The following is a 24,294-nucleotide window of genomic DNA, read 5'->3' as shown; positions in this document are numbered from 1 at the left end:
ACTTTAAAATGTATATCTCAGAAATAACTAAATTTCCTTGTCAAGTGCATTATTATGAACTTTCATCAAATCTTTAACCGTGGTCATTTTTAAGTCTTTTGTCATTTACCTACAGTTCTGGGTGTACTCTGATGCTTTTGCAAAAATGTTCCTATAAAAGGGTTTCATCTTCAAGGAATTCATGGAAAAGACTTGGACAAGTACAGGTTTCTGGTAACTGACTATACTGCTGAACTGAATGAATAAGCATTTTCAGAACTCTAATGGAAAACTGATGAATTCATAAAAGTGCTAACAAAAGATCAAGATGAAAAAAAAAATTACATGGGACTGAGTGAACTGATGAGGATGATTATAATTTTTGTGACTTTCTGTTTGAGTAATAATAAAAAAAATCTCACAAGGACTCAGAGGCAAAAAATATACAATTCAGTTTTCACTGCAAAGTAAAGGAGCTGTTACAGTGGAGGATTACTGGACTGAATGTCAATATTATGACATAGTGTGAGTGTGTTTCGTGTTTGGTAATTGCAATCATTGTTGCTTTTGTTGTGGTCATCCATTTACAATGCTTGGTATCAGTTTATTTATCTCTTGTAAAAATAAAATACAGTGTGTGTGTGTGAGTTGTGAAAAAAATGGATGAATGGGTAAAGAAGATGTGGTGTGTGTGTGTGTATATGTGTGTGTGTGTGCATGTGTGTGTGTATATATATACATACACACACACACATATACCCACAAGAAAAATGGAATATGACTCAGCCATTAAAAAGAGGAAATCTTGCCATTTGTGACATGGATGGTCCTTGAAGGTACTATGCTAAGTGAAATAAGTCAGACAGAGAAAGACAAATACTGTATGATTTCATTTGTATGTGGAATGTAAAAACCAACCAAACAAAATAAATAAATGAGCAAATAAAAATAAACACTTAAAAAAAAAGACTGACTTCTGCTTTTCAAAATTCTATCCAGGAGTGCCTTTATTTTTTTTGGTAGAGGGAGGACAGTCTTCTCATTATCCTAAACCTGTTGTCATTTCTCCACGAATGAGAGTGGATATCTATGCCTTATGAACACTTATTTTAAAATGTATAAATGAGGGATGAAATACAACATACTAGTGAAGGAAGGACAAAGACAGGAAGAGAGGAGGTGTCAGAGAGAAAACTAAGGTTATACCCTCACAATAGGATCAAAATGCAGACACTCTCCACCATCCTCTTTATCTCTGAAAGTCTAAGTTATTATTCAACATCCAGCCCAGAATCTACTTTCTTTAGGAGGACTTTAAGGGTCAACCTAACTATAATCCTTCCCATATTATAACTCCTATACAACCCAGTTTTTTTTTTTTAACTGTTTACAGCTTTAATTTGCTTAGTAAACCACTCCTGGTTTACTAAGGGCTGGTTATCTAAAGATAATATTAAACTATCACAAACTATAAAATTGAGTCCTTTTTTTAAATTGAAGTATAGTTGATTTACAATATTGTGTTAGTTTCAGGTGTACAGCATAATGATTCAGAGTTTTTGCAGATTATATTCCATTATAGGTTATTACAAGGTATTAGGTATGATTCCTTCCTTGTGCTATATAGTAAATCCTTGTTGCGTATCTATTTTATGTATAGTAGTTTGTATATATGAATCCCATATATATTGAGTCCTTAATGCTTAAAGCAATTTAAAAATGTATGTACCTTTTCTTCTTTATTTTTAAAATTAATTTTTATCGGAGTATAGTTGATTTACAATGTTGTGTTAGTTTCTGTTGTACAGCAAAGTGAATCAGTTATACATATACATATATCCACTCTTTTTTAGATCCTATTCCCATATAGGTCATTACAGAGTACAACCTAGTTTTTAAGTAAGTACATTTAATCCTTACTTAAGAGATAACATTTAATACTTTCCAAACAGATCAACCCTTTGAGGCCTCAAAATTAAAACTTACAGTAATATTACACTTTAATTATCTCTTCAGGATCTAGTTATATCTGAAGGAAACCATGATACTTTAAAAAGGAAATAAAAATCTCTTTTTTTCTAATGTCAGTGACCTCAGATTTTTTTTTGCTAAATGCATTGATTTGAATGGTAGAACACGTAAGAATAAAGTACTGTCACTGCCCTCAAGCAAAGTGAGGCAGGATATGGTATTTGCTCTAAGAAAGGTACAACGTGCTTTGAGAGTTCTATTGTGGCTAAGAGAAAGAGAGCAGGTTTTAAAGGGGGTCTGGCGTTACAGAGTGAGGCCTGAACCACCAAAGTGAGGAAAGTAAAATTCGAAGGGTTCAGATGTAAACACACCTTATTACTACCCTCTACTCATCTCATTATTACAAGACATTCTGACCATAATACAGAGGGAGATGCAAAAAGACACTGTTGGGCAGAGTGGGGGAAAGGAAGGATTCGGTTTGTAACATTATTTCGTGAGGAAAAATGAATGCAGAGTTGCTACTTTCAAAGTATATTATTCAGGGCTTCCCTGGTGGCGCAGTGGTTGGGAGTCCGCGGGTTCGTGCCCCCGTCCGGGAAGATTCCACATACCGTGGAGCGGCTGGGCCCGTGAGCCATGGCCGCTGAGCCTGTGCGTCCGGAGCCCGTGCTCCACAGTGGGAGAGGCCGCAGCAGTGAGAGGCCCGCGTACCACAAAAAAAAAAAAAAAAAAAAAAGGAACAGGTAAAAAGTATACTATTCAACTCATTAGCAGGCTCTAATAGGAAAAAAAAAAAAGGAAAATAACAAGTGTAACAAGGATGTGGAGAAACTGGAATCCTTGTACATTGACTGTGGAAATGTAAAATGGTTCAGCTGCTGTGGAAGAGTCTGGTGGGTCTTCAAAAAGATAAACACAGAATTACTATATGATCCATCAATTCCACTGTAGGTATATACCCAAAAGAATTGAAAACAGGTACTCAAAACAAATCCTTGAACATGAATGTTCACAGCGGCACTATTCACAATAACCAAAAAGTGGAAACAACCCAAATGTCCATCAATAGATGACTGGATAAACAAATCATGCTATATCCATACAATGGAATATTATTATTCAACCACAAAAAGCAATGAAGTACTGATACACGCTACAACATGGATGAACCTCGAAAACATTTTTCTAAGTGATGGAAGCCAGGCACAGAAAGTCACATACTGTATGACTCCATTTATACGAAATCTCCAGAAGAGGTAAATCCACAGAGACAGAACACAGATTGATGGTTGCCAGGGGCTGGGGGGAGGGGAAAATGGAGAGCAACTGCTTAATGGTTTCCTTTTGGGGCAATGAAAACATTTTAGAACTAGATACAAGTGATGGTTGCAACACTGTGAATGTACTGCATGTCACAGAATTGTTCACTTTTAATGGTTAATTTTATGTTATATGTATTTCACCTCAATTAAACAAAACCAAAACTGAATCTGCAGCTGTAGGACAAATCTGACAGTACAAATCTTACTGCCGTATCAGTTCCCTTGCCTATAGCAGCCAGTGTCATCTAACTAATTGGTCACTTACACTCTGCTACAGGCCAAGTAACAAGAGAGTTACCACCTCTAATGGAATTGTTTATGAAAATATGAATAACAATTTCTTGAATGAGAGATTCTGGAACATGGGGTTTGTGAAAGCTATTTTTCATCACTAAGCAGCTGTATTTTGTGTAATATCTACTATATTATAATCTGTAATGAAAATCATATTATATACTACTACTTCAATTAAACGTATACAATAAAGAAAAAAGTATATTTTTCAGATTTTTATTTGTCAGTAAATTTAAGGCAGTCAAAGTGAAATTTAACAACAGTTAAATTACAGATGTCCTATAGGAAATAAGGACAGTATCTGTGCCTGTCACTACATTACCTTGATAAGTAGCACAAATTCCAAATGAAGTTCACAGAAAGTCGGGCAACCACTGGGCATAACTAACACAAATCACAGCTAAAAGATCTTCAAGGAAAAATTAGCTTGTGTGTGTGTGTGTGTGTGTGTGTGCGCGCGCACGCATGTGTGTGTGTTCGTGTAGGTGGTTTCTTCAAAGTGAGTCACCATAAAATGGGAAGAACCTGGGATAATGGAAATCCAGAATGAGCATCACTTATGGCTATAGAAAAATTCTATGTTACTACAAAACAAGATGCATAATCAGAACTGATGCTACAGGTCATCCACGGGATGGATGATTATTACATATCTGCTAAAAACTTCCACTGCTATTGTATATTCTTCATCTCCTAAGAAATGGTATATGTTTGGGGACTTCCCTGGTGGTCCAGTGGTAAAGAATCCGCCTTCCAATGCAGGCGATGAGGGTTTGATTCTTGGTCGGGGAACAAAGATCCCCCAGGCCGCGGGGCAACTAAGCCTGCGTGCCACAACTACTAAGCTCACGTGCCTCAACTAGAGAGCCTGCGCTCCTCAACTAGAGAGAAAACCCACAGGCCACAACTAGAGAGAAGCCTGCGCATCGCAACGAAAGATCCCGCATGCCTCAACAAAGACCCCAGTGCCACAACTAAGACCCAATGCAGCCAAAGAAATTTAAAAAAAAGGAAAGAAACAAATGGTATATGTTTTACTTTTCTGTTGTTTTTACGTAGATGACTGCACATGAGTGATGCATGATAAGATTTCTATAAATGGTTGATGTTTGTTGAATTAAGTTGATCAGGATGAAAGGTTCTATTTAAACAGATTTTTATTAGTTTTATTCTTAATTGTTGAAAAATGATTTGTGATCTACCAACTACTGAGATCAAGTCTTTTTCAAATAATTTAAACATGTTACATAACAGGAATACTCTGAGGACCAAGAAAACCAGAAGGAAAGTCCTTATTCTAAAATTCTAATATCATAGTAACAAGGTTGTTTACAAAAATCTAGCAAACATTTGCTCTGTTCCACCTTTCACCTTCCTCGTAATCTAGTCAAATGTTCCTTACTCGTCTTTAAGATGTGAGCCAGGTAAATGGTGGCAGTTTCCTGCCTTCTTTGGAAACACAAAAATTCCCTGGAAAGCTGCAGGAAAACTCATTATCCTGATTTTATCTGATGTCAGCGTTCCTGGTTTGAATTATGACCCTTTGCTACCAATCCTTCTTACATTGTTTATTTATATGGATGAACTATCTACTCCCAGACTTCTTTATTGCATTCTATTCCCTGGTTTCATTTTCCCAATATCACAAGGACATCCTTAATTGCCTCTGTTCTTAACCCTATCTAGAGTGCTTTCTTACCTTCCCTTCTACCTAAAAATTTATTATCTATATCCATTATCTATAACTTATCTTTAACTCCTTCACTCTCCCATTTCTCTACCTTAAAAAAAGGGTGGGGGTACCTCCAAGATAGCGGAAGAGTAAGACGTGGAGATCACCTTCCTCCCCATAAATACATCAAAAATACATCTACGTGTGGAACAACTCCTACAGAACACCTACTAAACGCTGGCAGAAGAACTCAGCCTTCCTCAAAGGCAAGAAAATCCCCACGTACCTGGGTGGGGCGAAAGAAAAAAGAAAAAACAGAGACAAAAGAATAGGGACAGGACCTGCACCTCTGGGAGGGAGCAGTGAAGGAGGAAAAGTTTCCACACACTAGGAAGCCCATTAACTGGTGGAGATGGGGGGATGGGTGGGTGGCTTCGGAGCCACGGAGGAGAGCCCAGCAACAGGGGCGCAGAGGGCAAAGCAGAGAGATTCCCACAGAGGATCGGTGCCGACCAGCTCACCAGCCTGAGAGGCTTGTCTGCTCGCCGGCTAGGTGAGCAAAGGGTGGGCGGGGGCTGGGAGCTGAGGCTCGGGCTTCAGAGGTCGTATCCCAGGGAGAGGACTGGGGTTGGCTGCATGAACACAGCCTGCAGGGGGCTAGTGCGCCACAGCTAGCTGGGAGGGAGTCTGGGAAAAACTCTAGATCTGCCTAAGAGGCAAGAGACCATTGTTTCAGGGTGCCCGAGGAGAGGGCATTCCTTTCCTGTCTGCCCACAGAAGGCAGAACACCGCCTAAATGAGCTCCAGATATGGGCATGAGCCACGGCTATCAGCTCGGACACCAGAGATGGTCATGAAACGCTAATGCTGCTGCTGCAGCCACCAAGGAGCCTGTGTGCCAGCACAGGTCACTCTCCACACCTCCCCTCCCGGGAGCCTGTGCAGCCCGCCACTGCCAGGGTCCCGTGATCTAGTGACAACCTCCCCGGGAGAACACACAGAGTGCCTCAGACTGCTGCAATATCACGCTGGCCTCTGCTGCTTGAGGCTCACCCCGCACTCCAATTATAACTACCATACCCCCCGCCCCAACCTGAGTGAGCCAGAGCTCCCTAATCAGCCGCTGCTTTAACCCTGTCCTGTCTGGGTGGGGAAAGTAGCCTGAGGGCAACCTACACACAGAGGTGGGGCAAAAACCAAAGCTGAACCCCAGGAGCTGTGAAAACAAGGAAGAGAAAGGGAAATTTCTCCCAGCAGCCTCAGGAGCAGCAGGTTACATTCCCACAACCAACTTGATGTACCCTGCATCTGTGGAATACCTGAATAGACAATGAATCATCCCAATATTGAGGTGGTGTTCCTTGGGAGCAACTGTAGACTTTGGGTTTCCTGTCTGCGACTGACTTGTTTCTGATTTTTATGTTTATCTTAGCATAGCTTTTAGTGCTTGTTATCACTTGTGGATTTGTTTACTGGTTTGCTTGTTCTCTTCTTTTTTTTTAATTACTTTTTAATTTTTTAAATTACTTTATTTTTTTAATTATTATTTTTTCTTTCTTTTTTCTCCCTTTTCCTCTGAGACGTGTGGCTGATAGGGTCTTGGTGCTCCGGCCTGGTGTTAGGCCTGAGCTTCTGAAGTGGGAGAGCCGAGTTCAGGACATTGGACCACCAGAGACCTCCCAGCTCCACGTAATATCAATCAGCAAGAGCTCTTACAGAGACCTCCGTCTCAACGCTAAGACCCAGCATCACCCAACGGCCAGCAAGCTCCAGTGCTGGACGTCTCATACTAAACAACTAGCATGACAGGAACACAACCCCACCCATTAGCAGAGAGGTGGCCTAAAATCATACTAAGTTCACAGACACCCCAAAACACACCACCAAACGTGGCCCTGCACCCAAGAAAGAAAAGATCCAGCCCCACCCACCAGAACACAGGCACCAGTCCCCTCCACAAGCCACTGAACCAACCTTACCCACTGGGGGCAGATACCAAAAATAACTGGAACTACAAACCTGCAGCCTGTGAAAAGGAGATCCCAAACACAGGAAGTTAAGCAAAATGAGAAGACAAAGACATATGCAGATGAAGGAGCAAAGTAAAAACCCACCAGATCAAACAAATGAAGAGGAAATAGGCAGTATATCTGGAAAACAATTCAGAAGAATGATAGGAAAGATGATACAAAATCTTGGAAATAGAATGGAGAAAATACAAGACATGTTTAACAAGGACCTAAAAGAACTAAAGAGCAAACAATGATGAACAACACAATAAATGAAATTAAAAATTCTCTAGAAGGAATCAATAGCAGAATAACTGAGGCAGAACGGATAACTGACACGGAAGATAAAATAGTGGAAATAACTACTGCAGAGCAGAATAAAGAAAAAAGAATGAAAAGAATTTGAGGACAGTCTTACAGACCTCTGGGACAACATTAAACACATCAACTTTTGAATTATAGGGGTCCCAGGAGAAGAAGAGAAAAAGGAAGGGACTAAAAAAATATTAGAAGAGATTATAGTTGACAACTTCTCTAATATAGGAAAGGAAACAGTCAAACAAGTCCAGGAAGCACAGAGAGTCCCATACAGGATAAATCCAAGGAGAAACACACCACGACACATATTAATCAAGCTACCAAATATTAAATACAAAGAAAAAATATTAAAGGCAGCAAGGGAAAAGCAACAAATAATATACAAGGGAATCCCCATAAGGTTAACAGCTGATCTTTCAGCAGAAACTCTGCAAGCCAGAAGGGAGTGGTAAGACATATTTACAGTGATGAAAGGGAAAAACCTACAACTAAGATTACTCTACCCAGCAAGGATCTCATTCAGATTTGATGGAGAAATTAAAACGTTTACAGACAAGCAAAAGCTAACAGAGTTCAGCACCACCAAACCAGCTTAACAACAAATGCTAAAGGAACTTCTCTAGGCAGGAAACACAAGAAAAGGAAAAGACCTACAAAAACAAACCCAAAACAATTAAGACAATGGTAATAGGAACATACATATCGATAATTACCTTAAATGTAAATGGATTAAATGCTGCAACCAAAAGACACAGACTGGCTGAATGGATACGAAAACAAGACCCATATATATGCTGTCCACAAGAGACCCACTTCAGACCTAGGGACATATACACACTGAAAGTGAAAGGATGGAAAAAAGATATTCCATGCAAATGAAAATCAAAAGAAAGCTGGAGTAGCAATTCTCATATCAGACAAAATAGACTTTAAAATAAAGACTATAGAAGAGACAAAGAAGGACACTACATAATGATCAAGGGATCAATCCAAGAAGAAGATATAACAATTGTAAATATGCACTCAACATGGGAGCACCTCAATACATAAGGCAAATGCTAACAGCCATAAAAGGGGAAATCGACAGTAACACAATCATAGTAGGGGACTTCAACACCCCACTTTCACCAACGGACAGATCATCCAAAATGAAAATAAATAAGGAAATATAAGCTTTAAATGATACATTAAACAAGATGGACTTAATTAATATTTATAGGGCATTCCATCCAAAAACAACAGAACACACTTTCTTTTCAAGTGTTCATGGAACATTCTCCAGGATAGATTATATCTTGGGTCACAAATCAAGCCTTGGTAGATTTAAGAAAATTGAAATCGTATCAAGTATCTTTTGGGTCCACAACGCTATGAGACTAGATATCAATTACAGGAAAAGATCTGTAAAAAATACAAACACATGGAGGCTAAACAATATACTACTAAATAACCAAGAGATCACTGAAGAAATCAAAGAGGAAATCAAAAATACCTGCAAACCAATGACAATGAAAGCACGACGACCCAAAACTTATGGGATACAGCGAAAGCAGTTCTAAGAGGGAAGTTTATAGCAATACAATCCTACCTCAAGAAACAGGAAACATCTCCAATAAACAACCTAACCTTACACCTAAAGCAATAAGAGAAAGAAGAACAAAAAAACCCCAAAGGTAGCAGAGGGAAAGAAATCATAAAGATCAGATCAGAAATAAATGAAGGAAATGACAGCAAAGATCAATAAAACTAAAAGCTGGTTATTTGAGAAGATAAACAAAATTGATAAACCATTAGCCACACTCATCAACAAAAAAAGGGAGAAGATTCAAATCAATAGAGTTAGAAGTAAAAAAGGAGAAGTAACAACCGATAATGCAGAAATACAAAGGGTCATGAGAGATTACTACAAGAAACTATATGCCAACAAAATGGACAACCTGGAAGAAATGGCCAAATTCTTAGAAAAGCACAATCTTCCAAGACTGAACCACGGAGAAATAGAAAATATAAACACGCCAATCACAAGCACTGAAACTGAAACTGTGATTTAAAATCTTCCGGCAAACAAAAGCCTAGGACCAGATGGCTTCACAGGTGAATTCTATCAAACATTTAGAGAAGAGCTAACACCTATCCTTCTCAAACTCTTCCAAAGTATAGTAGAGGGAAGAACACTCCCAAACTCATTCTACGAGGCCACCATCACCCTGATACCAAAACCAGAGAAAGATGTCACAAGAAAAGAAAACTACAGGACAATATCACTGATGAACATAGAGGCAAAAATCCTCAACAAAATAACTAGGAAACAGAATCCAACAGCACATTAAATGGATCATACACCATGATCAAGTGGAGTTTATCCCAGGAATGCAAGGATTCTTCAATATACGCAAGTCAATCAATGTGATACACCATATTAACAAATTGAAGGAGAAAAACCATATGATCATCTCAATAGATGCAGAAAAAGCCTTTTGACAAAATTCAACACCCATTTATGATAAAAACTCTCCAGAAAGTAGGCACAGAGGGAACTGACCTCAACATAATAAAGGCCATATATGACAAACCCACAGCCAACATCATTCTCAATGGTGAAAAACTGAAACCGTTTGCTCTAAAATCAGGAACAAGACAAGTATGCCCACTCTTGCCACTATTATTCAACATAGTTTTGAAAGTTTTAGCCACTGCAATCAGAGAACAAAAAGAAATAAAATGAGTCCAAATCAGAAAAGAATTAAAGCCGTCACTGTTTGCAGATGACATGATACTATATATGGAGAATCCTAACAATACCACCAGAAAACTACTAGAGCTAATCAAAGAATTTGGTAAAGTAGCTGGATACAAAATTAATGCACAGAAATCTCTTGCATTCGTATACACTAATGATGAAAAGTCTGAATGAGAAATTAAGGAAACAGTCCCATTTACCACTGCAACAAAAAGAATAAAATACCTAGGAATAAACCTACCTAAGGAGACAAAAGACCTGTGTGCAAGAAATTATAATACACTGATGAAAGAAATTAATGATGATATAAACCAATGGAGAGATATACCATATTCCTCGACTGGAAGAATCAACATTGTGAAATTGACTATACTACCCAAAGCAATCTACAGATTCAGTGCAGTCCCTATCAAACTACCAATGGCATTTTTCACAGAACTAGAACAAAAAATTTCACAATTTAGGGGGCTTCCCTGGTGGCGCAGTGGTTGAGAGTCCGCCTGCCGATGCAGGAGACACAGGTTTGTACCCCGGTCCGGGAAGATCTCACATGCTGCAGAGCGGCTGGGCCCGTGAGCCATGGCCGCTGGGCCTGCACGTCCGGAGCCTGTGCTCCGTAACGGGAGAGGCCACAACAGTGAGAGGCCCACATACAGCAAAAAAAAAAAAAAAAAAAAAAAAAAAAAATTTCACAATTTGTATGGAAACACAAAAGACTCCGAATAGCCAAAGCAATCTTGAGAAAGAAAAATGGAGCTGGAGGAATCAGACTCCTTGACTTCAGACTATTTTACAAAGCTACAGTAATCAAGACAGTATGGTACTGGCACAAAAACAGAAAATATAGATCAATGGAACAGGATAGAAAGCCCAGAGATAAACCAACGCATATATGGTCACCTTATCTTTGATAAAGGAGGCAAGAATATACAATGGAGAAAAGACCGTCTCTTCAATAAGCGGTGCTGGGAAAACTGGACAGCTACATGGAAAAGAATGAAATTAGAACACTTCCTAACACCATACAGAGAAATAAACTCAAAATGGATTAAAGACCTAAATGTAAGGCCAGACACTATTAGAGGAAACTTAGGAGGAAACTTAGAGGAAAACATAGGAAGAACACTCTTTGACGTAAATCACAGCAAGATCCTTCCTGACCCACATCCTAGAGAAATGGAAATAAAAACAAAAATAAACAAATGGGACCTAATAAAACTTCAAAGCTTTTTCACAGCAAAGGAAACCATAAACAAGATGAAAAGACAACCCTCAGAATGGGAGAAAATATTTGCAAACGAAGCAACTGACAAAGGCTTAATCTCCAAAATACACAAGCAGTTCATACAGGGTCAATATAAAAGAAAACAAACAACCCAATTCAAAAATGGGCAGAAGATCTAAATAGACATTTCTCCAAAGAAGATATACAGATTGCCAACAAATACATGAAAGGATGCTCAACATCACTAATCATTAGAGAAATGCAAATCAAAACGACAATGAGGTATCACCTCACACCGGTGAGAATGGCCATCGTCAAAAAATCTACAGAGAGTAAATGCTGGAGAGGGTGTGGAGTAAAGGGAACACTTTTGCACTGTTGGTAGGAATGTAAATTGATACAGCCACTACGGAGAATCGTATGGAGGTTCCTTAAAAAACTAAAAATAGAACTACCATACGACCCAGCAATTCCAGTACTGGGCATATACCCTGGGAAAACCATAATTCAAAGAGTCATGTACCACAATCTTCACTGCAGCTCTATTTACAATAGCCAGGACATGGAAGCAACATAAGTGCCCAACGACAGATCAATGTATAAAGAAGATGTGGCACATATATGCAGTGGAATATTAGCCATAAAAAGAAATGAAATTGAGTTATTTGTATTGAGGTGGATGGACCTAGAGTCTGTCATACAGAGTGAAGTAACTCAGAAAGAGAAAAACAAATACTGTATGTTAACACATATATATGGAATCTAAACAAACAAAAAAATGGCTCTGCAAACCTAGGGGCAGGACAGGAATAAAGACGCAGACATAGAGAATAGACTTGAGGACACGGGGAGGGGGAAGGGTAAGATGGGAGGAAGTGAGAGAGTGGCATGGGCATATATACACTACCAAATGTAAAATAGATAGCTAGTGGGAAGTAGCCACATAGCACAGGGAGATCAGCTCTGTGCTTTGTGACCACCTAGAGGGGTTGGATAGGGATGGTGGGAGGGAGATGCAAGAGGGAGGGGATATGGGGATATATAGCTGATTCACTTTGTTGTACAGCAGAAACTAACACAACATTGTAAAGCAATTATACTCCAATAAAGGTGTTAAAAATTAAAAAAAAAAAGAGTGGTGGTGGGGGAGAGGGTTTCTTCTACTCTAAGCTACTTCATTTACCAGTGCTCTGAAACCCAACACCTCCCTTCTCCTGAGGAACTTTGATTCCTGAATCATCCATGCTTTCTTTACCACTCCCCTCCTAGTAGTTTTCTCCTACCTTATAAACAGACTTGACCTCCTCTCCCATTCTTTCCTTCCTTTTATTCAATATATCATCATCATCACCATACTCATACTCATAGTAAATACTAATTATTGAGCACTTACTGAGTTACACATCTACTTGTTTTCAACATCAATTCTATGCAATGTATTATTATTATTTATTTCCATATTATAGCTAAGAAAACCATGGCACATAAGGAAATAATGTGCCCAAGGTAACATAACTAGTAAGTGAAAGAACCAGGATCTGAATCCAGATGGTTTGGTTACAGGGCCAAACTCTTGATCACTGTGCTACACAGCTTCTCATAGAGCTTCTAGTAAAAGAGTTGCCTACATTTATCTTTCCTTGCCTCAACTATTCACTTCTCTATCAACAGCAATTTTTTTCCCTGCCACTTACCTAAAACCTTTTAAAAAGTCCCTAGTATACAGAACAGATAAACAACAAGGTACTATTGTACAGAACAGGGAACTATATTCAATATCCTGTAATAAACCATAATGAAAAAGAATATGAAAAAGAAATATATGCATAACTAAATCACTTTGTTGTACAGCAGAAATTAACATAACATTGTAAATCAACTATACTTCAGTAAGATAAAGTTTTTAAAAAGTCCCTAGTAACTACTAACTGTCAAATCCAAAGGTCACATTTTAAGCTTTCTATGTCTCCACCTCTTTGCAAGACTTGATTACAATGAATACTAACTCCATGAACTTTGCTGTCTGGTTCACTTCTTTTTTAAAAGAATATTTAGTTATTTATTTGGTTGTGCCAGGTCTTAGTTGCGTCAGGCAGGCTCCTTCGTTGTGGCATGCAGGCTCCTTAGTTCTGGCATGTGAACTCTTAGTTGTGGCATGCATGTGGGATCTAGTTCCCGGACCAGGGATGGAAACCGGGCCCCCTGCATTGGGAGCGCAGAGTCTTAACCACTGTGGCACCAGGGAATTCCATGTTGGGTTCACTTCTGATCTCCACGGTTGCTCTTTCTTAGACCACTTAAGCATTGTCCAAAGGAAATTTATGTGATGATGGAAATGTTTTATATATATGCTATCTAATGTGGTAGCCACTAACCACATGTGGCTACTGAGCACTAGAAGGGTGGCTAACTTGACTGAATTTTTAATTTAATTTTAATTTAAACAGCCAAATGCAGCCTGTGGCCATCGTACTGGACATCCTACTTCATGTACTTCTCTTCCTCTGTCTGCCCTTTCTATGTTGTAGAGGAGTTTTACCCTTGGTCCTCTTCTCAGCTATTCCACTCTCTTCCCAGCAGTATCTCCCTGCTAAGTACTTTCACATCTATATAAGCAACCAGATTTCTTTCCTCAGGAACATATCTCTATCTCCAATTACTCACTTCCTCACCTGCAAGTACCATATGGCACCCAAATGCAACATCTTCAAAACTGAATGTATCACCTCATTGTCAAGTCTACTCCTAGCTCAGGCAGTCCCTACTCAGGTAATGATGCTACGTCTATCCCAGTCCCAAGCCAAATACAGGTATTCATTTTAGATTACTCCCTTTCTTGCTTGCTTTTTTTTTTTACTCCCTCTCAATCTCCTCTCCTCCTCTCGCAAATGCTTATTAAATCTGACCCCTGGCTTCCACTGCCACTGCTCTAAGCCAGAATGCTATATAATGGATCTAACTGAAACAGTAATGGAGTCTAGTTTTTTGCTTCAAGCAAGATTAAAGTATAACATGGCTGGAAAAATCTTTTATACTTAGAAAAAAAGAACACAAAAAAGTGGCATGATAGGAAGCTAAACTGCTTTGTAAGGAAGAAGGGAGAATATTACTATCTCACAATCTGTGCCTAAAGCATCCTTTTAGAAACAAATCTTATTAATATTCCAAATTCTATTGGTAATGAATAAAAATGAAATGGATACTACCTTTAAAATCTTAATTTTTGTTACTGGGTTATCACTTGGTGAAAAGATCAATTGCTCATTCACTCAGTTAACAAAAGTATAATCTTAATTCAAATGTCACTTAGTATTCTCATAAGCTCTGCAGTATACCCCAAAACAACAACAAAAAATTCCCCACATGCAGCAAAGGGCACGGCCAGGGCAAGTTTCTCATTATGTAGTGGTCAGAATCTCTTAGAAGCCATGTACTTTAACTGACATCTACCAAACCAAACACCAGAGGAGAGCCATCTTTCCTATAAGTGTTTGACTTTTTGCTTCTAGACCACCAAGAACAGAGTAATATATCCTCCATCATGCTCCTGAGGCTCTAGAAGTGCTCCAGCCAATTTTAATGACCTGTGGAACTACCCACTATTTAAAACATCACTATGAAGGAAGACCAAGAAAAATCAGTGTCGGTATTGGTATTTCCACCCTGAGGCTTATAAGAGCACTTGGGCCAGTGCAGAATGAAGCCCACACAGTAAAATACGTAATACATTAAAAATAATAACAGTAATAAGAATATTAGTAATAACCCCTGGATAAATGTAAGTTCAAAAGAAAATGGCCCTGTGGAGTCTGAAATGTACAATTGCTATACTCTGTTTTGATGAGAACTTTATGTGAGGCCTGTTCCTCAGTGAATTTCTGAGGCTTCGACTGAAAATGCTGGTATTTCATCTGGAAATATTTTCCAAAACTAGCGCTGCTTCAAGACATCAAGATTCTTCAATTATTATGAAAAATAGCAGATATATTCACTGGTACCCTGGTCTTTTCAACATCCTTTGTCCTCATCTTGGAAAAAATGATGTTTGATCATGCTCTCTTAAGAATATAACTCCCTAATATGAGCCATGGCACTAATAAGTCTCACAGAACAGATGCATCATTTGTTGCTAAGAACTTCTGATAGTATTTTTGGAATGCCACTTCATAAATGTATATTAGGTTGCATTAACAAATTTCTTTGACTTTTTCAGTTGCCAAAAAGATCTTGATATTATCCTGGGGAAAAAAATCATTTGAATGAAAAATCTAGTGAACCAGGTCAGGATAGGAAGCCTTAGCTCCACCATAATTCAGGTTACAAAAAAGACTTACAGTTAATTGACCATAAACTCAGTGAATCAACAGGTTAAAACTGAGTCCTCTGAAAATTGAGTCCTTGTCTGGTTATAAGGTGAGTCAGTTGCTTTAAAATAAAACAACTTTTAATATTTCAAAACAGTTAAATATTATCAGAAAAAATAACATTCTAGATTTTAAAAATTTAATCTGATGTCATTTTTAACTTTATTAATTATAAAAAAATAATTATAATAAGCCAGTTGTAAGTTTTAAAAAATAACAATAATAAGCCAATGGTAACAGCACTGGCTGCACTAAAGTCTGTAACACTAATTCTGAGGATGACTAAATGATAAAGGATTTAGAAATCACATGGCACGATGGGAAAAATCTGAAGGAATTAGAAACCTTCAGTACAGCTTTATTCCTCCCATGTTAGCTTTACTGTTTCTTCATCCTAAACATACGCTGTCTACTACCATCACATTTAGATCCTACCCAGCTTCAAGGTCCAGTTTAAGTCCCACCTTCTTCAAAGCCTTCCCTCATCCTCCCAGCTAGAAATGATTTCTCCCTACACTGAATTCTCATAGACTCATGTCTATGAGACATTCTTATGAATATTCTTATAATTCTTATGAATATTCTATTACATTTCCATACATGTAAGATAAATTTCCTGAGAACAAATTAATATTTTATTCAACTTTAGTGATCCTACTGAGTATAGTACAGTGTCTTGCACAGTGGAGACAAAACAAAAGGAACAACATAGCTCAAAGGATAAGAGGATGGCTCTGCTCACTTTTATAGATATGTGTTTATAGATATGTGTGACTTTTGTCAAGGGACTAAAAACATCTAAGCCTCAATCCCTGATCTATAAAGAGAAAAAAATAATGCCTCATATGGTTGTTATAAGGATTAAATGAGACAATCTATGTAAGTGTTTAACACATCTAGTAAATACTTAATGAATGACAGCCACTATTATATTAAATTATTACTTTATAATGATTTGTAATATTTTATAATATATTACTTTATAATAAGTCACTTTATAATAAATGTCAAATAAATGAAGAAGACGTAGAATAGGGCAATGACTTCCAGAAGAGCTTTCATTTTTAAAAGATGAGGAAAATCATTTTAATCTGTGTTACTGGTAAGGGCAGAATTCAAAAAAGTATAGATAACAGAGTTGTACAACAACAGAATACGGTGCATTAAAAATTAACTATTCCCTAACAATGGATGAGTCCAAGCACAGGGTAGATGACCATTTGTCAGGAATACTGATGAAAGAAGTCCGCCCTTTGATTAAAAAGTGAGCAAGCCTTTAAAATTTGTCTAATATTTTTTACATTAAAGAAAATGCTTTGGTTTTCCCTACCGATGTTTATAAAACTTTATACAGCGGCTTTACTTTTCCAATTGTCATCTATAATACAGTTGGTCAGATTTAATTTAGGATAAAGTACCGTGGCAGGCAGAACAGCCAACTCAAAGACGTCCACATCTTAATCTCAGATGCTGTGAATAGTTACCTTACATGGTAAAAAAGATTCTGCAGATCGGATCAAGTCAAGGGTCCTGAGATGGGGGGAATTTATCCTCGATTATCTGGGTGGACCCAGTGTAATCACAAAATGGTCTTTATAAGAGAAAGAGGGAGGCAGGAGAGTCAGAGAAGATGTGATGATGGAAGCAGGGGTCAGAGAGAGAGAGACAGAGAGAGAGAGAGAGAGAGACAGAAAAGAGAGAGAGACAGAGAGGGGAAGACAGACAGACAGAAAGACTTAAAGACACTTTACTTCTGGCTTTGAAGATGGAGGAAGAGGCCATAAACCAAGGAATGTAGGTAGCCTATAGAAGCTAGAAAAGGGAAGGAAACGAATTCTCTCCACAGAGCCTCCAGAAGGAATGCAGCCCTTCCAAACCCTAATTTTAGGACTTCTGAACTCCAGAGCTGTAAGATACTAAATTTGTGTTGTTTTACCTAGCAATTTCACTATTAGTTATATACCCCAAAGAACTGTGTGCCAATGTTCAATGCAGCATTAATTCACAATGGCTAAAAGGTGGAAACAACCCAAGTGTCTATAAACAGATGAATGGATAAACAAAATGTGGTACAAACATACAATGGAGTATTATTCATCTGTAGATTGCGCAACATAGATAAACTTGAAAATATGCTAAGCGAACTAAGTCAGACACAAAAGAACAAATATTGTATGATTCCACTTAATATAAAGTATCTAGAATAGGCAAATTCAGAGACATAAGATACACATCTGTTTTCTTTAATTTGAGCTGACCCACAAGAAGCTTACTACTCCTTTTTATTTATTTTAATCAATTCCTTAAAGGTAACTATGTCAAAACTCATTCACTCTACTCCTACCCCCAAATCCATTTCATTCAAAATCTTTGAGGTAGTATGAGATAATGAGAGGGAGGGGATATATGTATACATATAGCTGATTCGTTTCACTGTACAGCAGAAACTAAGACAATATTGTAAAGCAACTATACTCCAATTAAAAAAAAGAAAAAAGAAAGAAAGGTAATGAAAGGCTCACAGTCTTTTCAATCACAAATTACTAAATAGTTCTGAATTTATTTCCCTTATCTGTAAAATAGGCATAATACTATTTACCTTATAAGAGTATTTTAACAATTATGAAGTGTATATAATAAAGCAGCTAGCCGTGCACATATAGTAAGAATTCAACAAATGGTAACTGCTGCTATTATTATTACTATTATCTTTGCCTTCCCCTCCGATGACCGACTCAACTACTTAAAAGAGAAATAAGAAAAATGGAACAATCGGACATGAATTATTCCTCATTTTCCTTCTCCTTTCCACCTCAATTTTCTGTCATTGTTTGATCTTAGCTTCTTCTCCCCAATATAAAAAAAGGGTATATCTTTTTCCATTTTCAAAGTTAACCCTCCATTCTGTACTTTTGATCCTAACTCCTTCCCCTACCTCAGTTCCATCAGTTGTTTTTCTTTAATTCCTTTCTCTCTGGTGGTTCCTTCCACCTGGCCTATGAACATACTCAAATTTCCTCAAAGAAATACCACTATGGTACTTTCCTATACCTCTTCTTGAATTACCTCCTCTTGAATTATCCTGAATCCGTCACCTGCGTATCTGTCTCATCTCTAATGGATTGCTAACTCTTCAAAGACTGAGTGTATCTCATTTATTTGCATAACATCTTTCAATAACACCAAGTATAGTATTTTACATATAGGACAGGCACAGACTTAAATAAATGAATAAACCTAAGCAACAGATTTTCTGTGAACATATAAGGGCTGTTTGACAAAAGCGCATTGTCAGATTTAGCTGCTCAACCTAAATAAATCACTCTGGTTGGAGAAAGGCAAAGAAGTAACGTATCAAATACAATCTTAATTTTATAATACCATTCTCTTAAAATGTCACAAAATCAAAAATTATTTTTTCCTGAAATGTTTAAAATTGTTGTAGTCTACACGAAAGTATTCTGAATCCAGAAAATGTGAAACTTTGGTTTTATTATAGTGCTAGTGTTCTTTCCATTGAAAAGTTTTCTTGTTACTCATAAACCAACAAAAACTAAGAACCCACATATTCTTTACAGTTAAGCAATCTGCAGGTTTGTTAGTTATATTTTAAAATAAAAATCCATTTATAAGCAAGTAATTATCTGAATAAACTGTAATTTTATTTTGTTTTATTATTTTTTGACTGCGCTGAATGGCATGCGGGATCTTAGTTCCCCAACCAGGGATTGAACCCTCGCCCCTTGCAGTGGTAGCGCATAGTCTTAACCACTGGACCACCAGGGAAGTCCCAGTAGACTGTAATTTTACATCTAATGTATCAGACATGGTACTTAGTATGCAAACTGGAACTCAAATGTATTTTTACTTTCCTAAGCTAACCAACTGACATCAGTGGGAAATGCTAAGAACCCAGTGACAGACCCTTAACATTTGAGAAACTAGACATTCAAGGTTATCCTCAAGTGAATGTAAAAGCCCATAATATGGAAGTAATGTGTAATTTTATAAAGGCAACAAATGCTTCAGTCAACATACAGAAAGTGAGTCACCACGCTCCAGAGTTAGGATGGCTGATCATCTCATGTTTGATCCAATTTCTCTTATTTCATTAGCAGTAATTCTTGTGAAAAAGGAATAAAGATTTTCCCTATTTGTAAAATCAACTACCACTGCTGCTGGTGGAAATAAAAAAGTCTAAGAAAGCACTAGCTTTCAGCCACAAAATCAGAGTCTTAGAGACATTAAAAAGTAAAATATCTAAATTCATACTGCTTAGCTCTATGGTGAATGAGTCTGCCATGCAATCCACATTAAAACAGGGCAAGAAATTCATGGGACTGTTTCAGCAAGTGTTCCAGCTAGAATTTATCTTACATAGCTCTATAAATGGTTTTAGACCCAAATATATATATACAAAGCTTTGCTTAAATTTTCAGTTTTATTTTATTACAGTTCATGGGAGAAACCATATGCAGGGTGTAAACCATATGCAGGGTGTAAATCCTAATCCTGCCTTTATTTCCCGGCTGGTTTTGTGCCTCAATTTCCTATTCCTTGAAATAATACCTAACTTGCAGGGCTGCCATAAGAACTCAAAACTCAGGTAATGCATACAGTGCTTAAGATTTTAAAAAACATGTCATCAGGGTTTTATTAAATGTGGTGCTCAATAAATGGTAGCTACTGAAACTTCTATTATAGTAATGGATTCCCAAGGAATCCGATATAGTGTTTTTTCAGTGTTCTCCAATCATTCTGAGTCTGTTTCTCTTCCCTTAGAAATACATGCCTCTTCTTTGAATCTGAATTCTTTAGGCATGGATGTCCTGCTCACTCTCTTCTAGTGTCTTAATGGGATCAGCTACCCTATTTCTCTCTGCAAACAAGTCCCACACCTAAGCTAGATGGCCACAATACTGGCAGAGGGACTGCTGCTACAAAAAAATGCAAGGCGGAGCCCAAACAGGGGACAGAAAGGAGACTGGCTGACACTTCAGACAGAACAGAATGCTGCCCCTCCCCTTCGCGGGATGTATTTACAGCAGCCTACCTGGCTAGCCTCAGTTGGAGTAACTTGAGAGACATGTTAAATACAGCAGGAAGCCCCACTGCTCAGTTTCACATAAAGAGGCAGGTATGCTTTAAAGATTAACAAATATCTCCAGGTACCAAAAAATTTTAAACGAAAGATATGTAGGCAGGAAGCTGCTGTATTGGTTCAACTCATTTACTTCAAATTAAAAGGTGTTATGGCCAGTAGGGGTGGAAAACAAAGACAGTCTCCAAGAGTGACTCTCATTTTTACTATCTCTCATAGTTAGGCATTTTAAAAATCACGAGTCAAAGAGGCAACACTCTCTGCTAGTAAAAACCTCGTGAAACTATTACTTTCTGTGTATCCCTGCCCATAATTCCCTTCTTAAATGGTTGATAAAGATACAGAGTCAAATGTCGAGTATGGGCTGTGGAGACAATCTATCCTTTACAGACTCACCTTCCTCCCATGGGGGCCTCAGTTTCCTCATTTTTATGGTATTAATTTTCTCTTTATACAGGGTTTAATCAAGTGTAAATTTTTTTTAAAAAATTACGAAATAAAAGGATGTATTAGAAACAGGTGTGTGTTTTTATCTACTCACAATACCATTACTTCAATACAATTTATACTGAATGTGGATAAGATTTCCCATTTTGATTAACACCTATAACAAGAGCAACTTTTTTGTTGTAGCCATTCAACTTTTTTGAATGGCTGCGTAGCTGGCACCATGCTTAACACATTTCCTTTAATACTCACAATGACTTATGAAATTTATTATCCCCATTTTATAGGTGAACAAATTAAGTCTTTTTCAAAAAGACTGGGGAAACTGCCTGAAGTTACACAGCTTAGTAAGTGGCTAGTAAGTCATTCCCAGAACTAACTGACCCAAAGGACTAGTCTCTCAACTACTCTGTAGTTTCTCTGATATATGGCAGCAAAAGATGAAACAATCTGCAGAAGAAGTTAGATAATCTTAAGTCAATACAATCCCAGTTCCTGCAAATACTAGCTAATATTTGACAACTCAATACTCAAATTGGTCTTTATTCACCGAATACAAGTCACAGTTAAATGGGAAGTTTCTTCTTTTAGCTCTATTACATCTAAATAAAAAGCTGGATCTGAGAACGATCTTGTACCTGTGTTGCCATCTCCACTCTCCATAGATGGTTTACTGGTTTCTGACGGATTGTTCATTCTTGAGTCTGCAATAAATCAGAAGAGAATAGGTTTTGAAAATATTGGGGATGTGGTTAGGGAGGCAAAATTGTGGCAAAGGAAAAGGTCAAGAATATTGACTATTGTTACAGTCCTACAGTTCAAGGAGAGATGGTATCAACATTAAAACATTGCAAACTATAACAAAATTTTATCTGAAAGAAATTCAGGATTCCTTTAACTCTGAAGTGATCCACAAATAAATTGTCTTTCTAAAGAACCTTAAGATTCTTCCAAGAGAAATAACAGGAATCTAACCTGCAAAAAAAATTATAATAGAGTATAATATAAAAAAGAGGAAAAATGTTTTATAATATGAAGCATAAAGTATATTAAATAAACAAAGTTGGGGCAGGGAGGAGGAGAGAAGTACCTCACGAAGTAAAATGTTATTCCCAAATAAAGTTTCTTTTTTCATAAGTAAAGATATTCATTAATTGTAACCTAAATAATCTACTGGTAACCTTGATTACAGACTGGACAATACCTCAACCTAACAGAATAAAATGAAAACATGTCTAAGAAAAATATCTCCATATTTACTCCCCACCCCCTGCCCCAAAACAAATTAAACATGCGTCAAAGTGAGAATATATCAAATTCAAACCTCAATCATAAACCAGTACAAGAAGCTGGCCTACAAGGCATAACAGATACATCTAATAACTGCAAAATTAAATCACAACCACACCCAGTTAAAAATTATACTGCCTTGATATCCTAAATGAATGCTTTCATAGTAATACATTTTCATCAAGCAATATTAAGTATCCTAGAAGATATGCAAGAGGAAAGACAAGAACAAGTCTGCTTTTCTTCTACCTCTCCTAAAGGGTAAAAACTATACATTTAATATGTATCTTATTCTACTTCTCCTGTGAACTCAAACTTAGCATATTTATAGTCAAAGAAGTTTACCATCAAGCAAGCTCTACCTTTTCTCTCAATGGGTTAAGAACCATTTAACTATAATTATTAGCAGAGAATAATACTTAAACTATATATTATATTCAATTTTTTGACTGAACAGCCCATTTTGTCATCTGCTTAAATGTTTAACTAGAAAATCAAAACAATCATTAGTAGTCCCAACCGTGTTGTCCATGTTTACTTTATCCACATGCATAACTGATGAGAAAGATCAAGAATCCTTCTCTCATAAATTTCATTTCCAACCTGGAAGCTGTGTAATAGCTTTTTAAATAGTTTTTGAAACAAATGCTTGCCTTATGGGCTTAAGCAGTTCTATCATATATTTGTTTTGTTCTTCACATGTTCAAAGGGTTCAAATTTGTATGTCTGTGGTCATAAATGAGGGTAGTTCTATAACTTCCTTCCCCCTACAGAAAAATTTAAATATCATCTGAAAGCATACTAAGGTTTGAAAGGAACAGGTGTACAGCTTAGTAAACATCAGCTTTCTGAATGACTTAACCAAAATCTTATGAAAGTCAACAAAAACCACAACAAATGTAATAGAATACACCATTAAGCATACATGCTGCTCAATGCTTCCTTTAGAGTGTATTTTAAAAGAAAGTGGGAAAAAATGATAAAGCAGTTAACATTCATCAGAAGGGTAACAATGTTTTCCACATACCATAAAAACAAAGCTGTAGGCATAATTCTCAACAAGTCATGACCTGCACAACTCATATCCTGATTTCCACATCTAAAAATTATGTCACAGGTATTCTATGTGAATCTTCTATGCATTTTCTATCAAACTGTCAAGAGTTTAATACACATACACAAAAATAAATAAATCCTGATTAACTGAACAACTATGAATGTTGTACACTGGAATGGAATGGAAGAATGTTTAAATGATATTTACTGTGAACTGGAAATTACAGATATAATGTCTAATTCTAAAATATAATGCTAAAAATATTTCAGAAAGGTACTTTCCTTTCCTTTCTTGAGTTCCCAACTTAGTAGATGTAAAAGAGTAAATACAAGTAAGTTCTTTTTTTGATATGTGAAGTTTGTTTTTTCCCTCTGGGCACACTGAACTGACTGTATGAGTCTAATACACAGTCTACAGGTTGCTCTTGGATTGAATTCTTGACATCAGTTTGTTATTTTAGTCATTCACCCTTTAAATAGTTATTTTTATCATGCTGTACAAG

The 24,294-nt window shown here is 37.2% G+C and overlaps 1 protein-coding gene across 2 annotated transcripts in view; it reads right to left on the bottom strand.

The window, feature by feature from the left end:
- Window positions 1–24,294, bottom strand: part of POU2F1 (POU class 2 homeobox 1) — a 178,915-nt gene that overhangs the window by 62,921 nt on the left and 91,700 nt on the right. For both annotated transcript variants that reach the window (XM_060033481.2, XM_060033475.2), the window contains exon 2: window positions 22,084–22,149. In XM_060033481.2, coding sequence (XP_059889464.1) covers window positions 22,084–22,141 — 58 coding nt within the window. In that variant the 5' untranslated portion in view covers window positions 22,142–22,149. The remainder of the gene's footprint in view (window positions 1–22,083; window positions 22,150–24,294) is intronic.

The sequence above is a fragment of the Delphinus delphis genome, chromosome 1 (assembly GCF_949987515.2).
Source record: "Delphinus delphis chromosome 1, mDelDel1.2, whole genome shotgun sequence".
NCBI classification, from domain to species: domain Eukaryota; kingdom Metazoa; phylum Chordata; class Mammalia; order Artiodactyla; family Delphinidae; genus Delphinus; species Delphinus delphis.
This window is presented reverse-complemented; position numbering and strand designations above follow the sequence as displayed.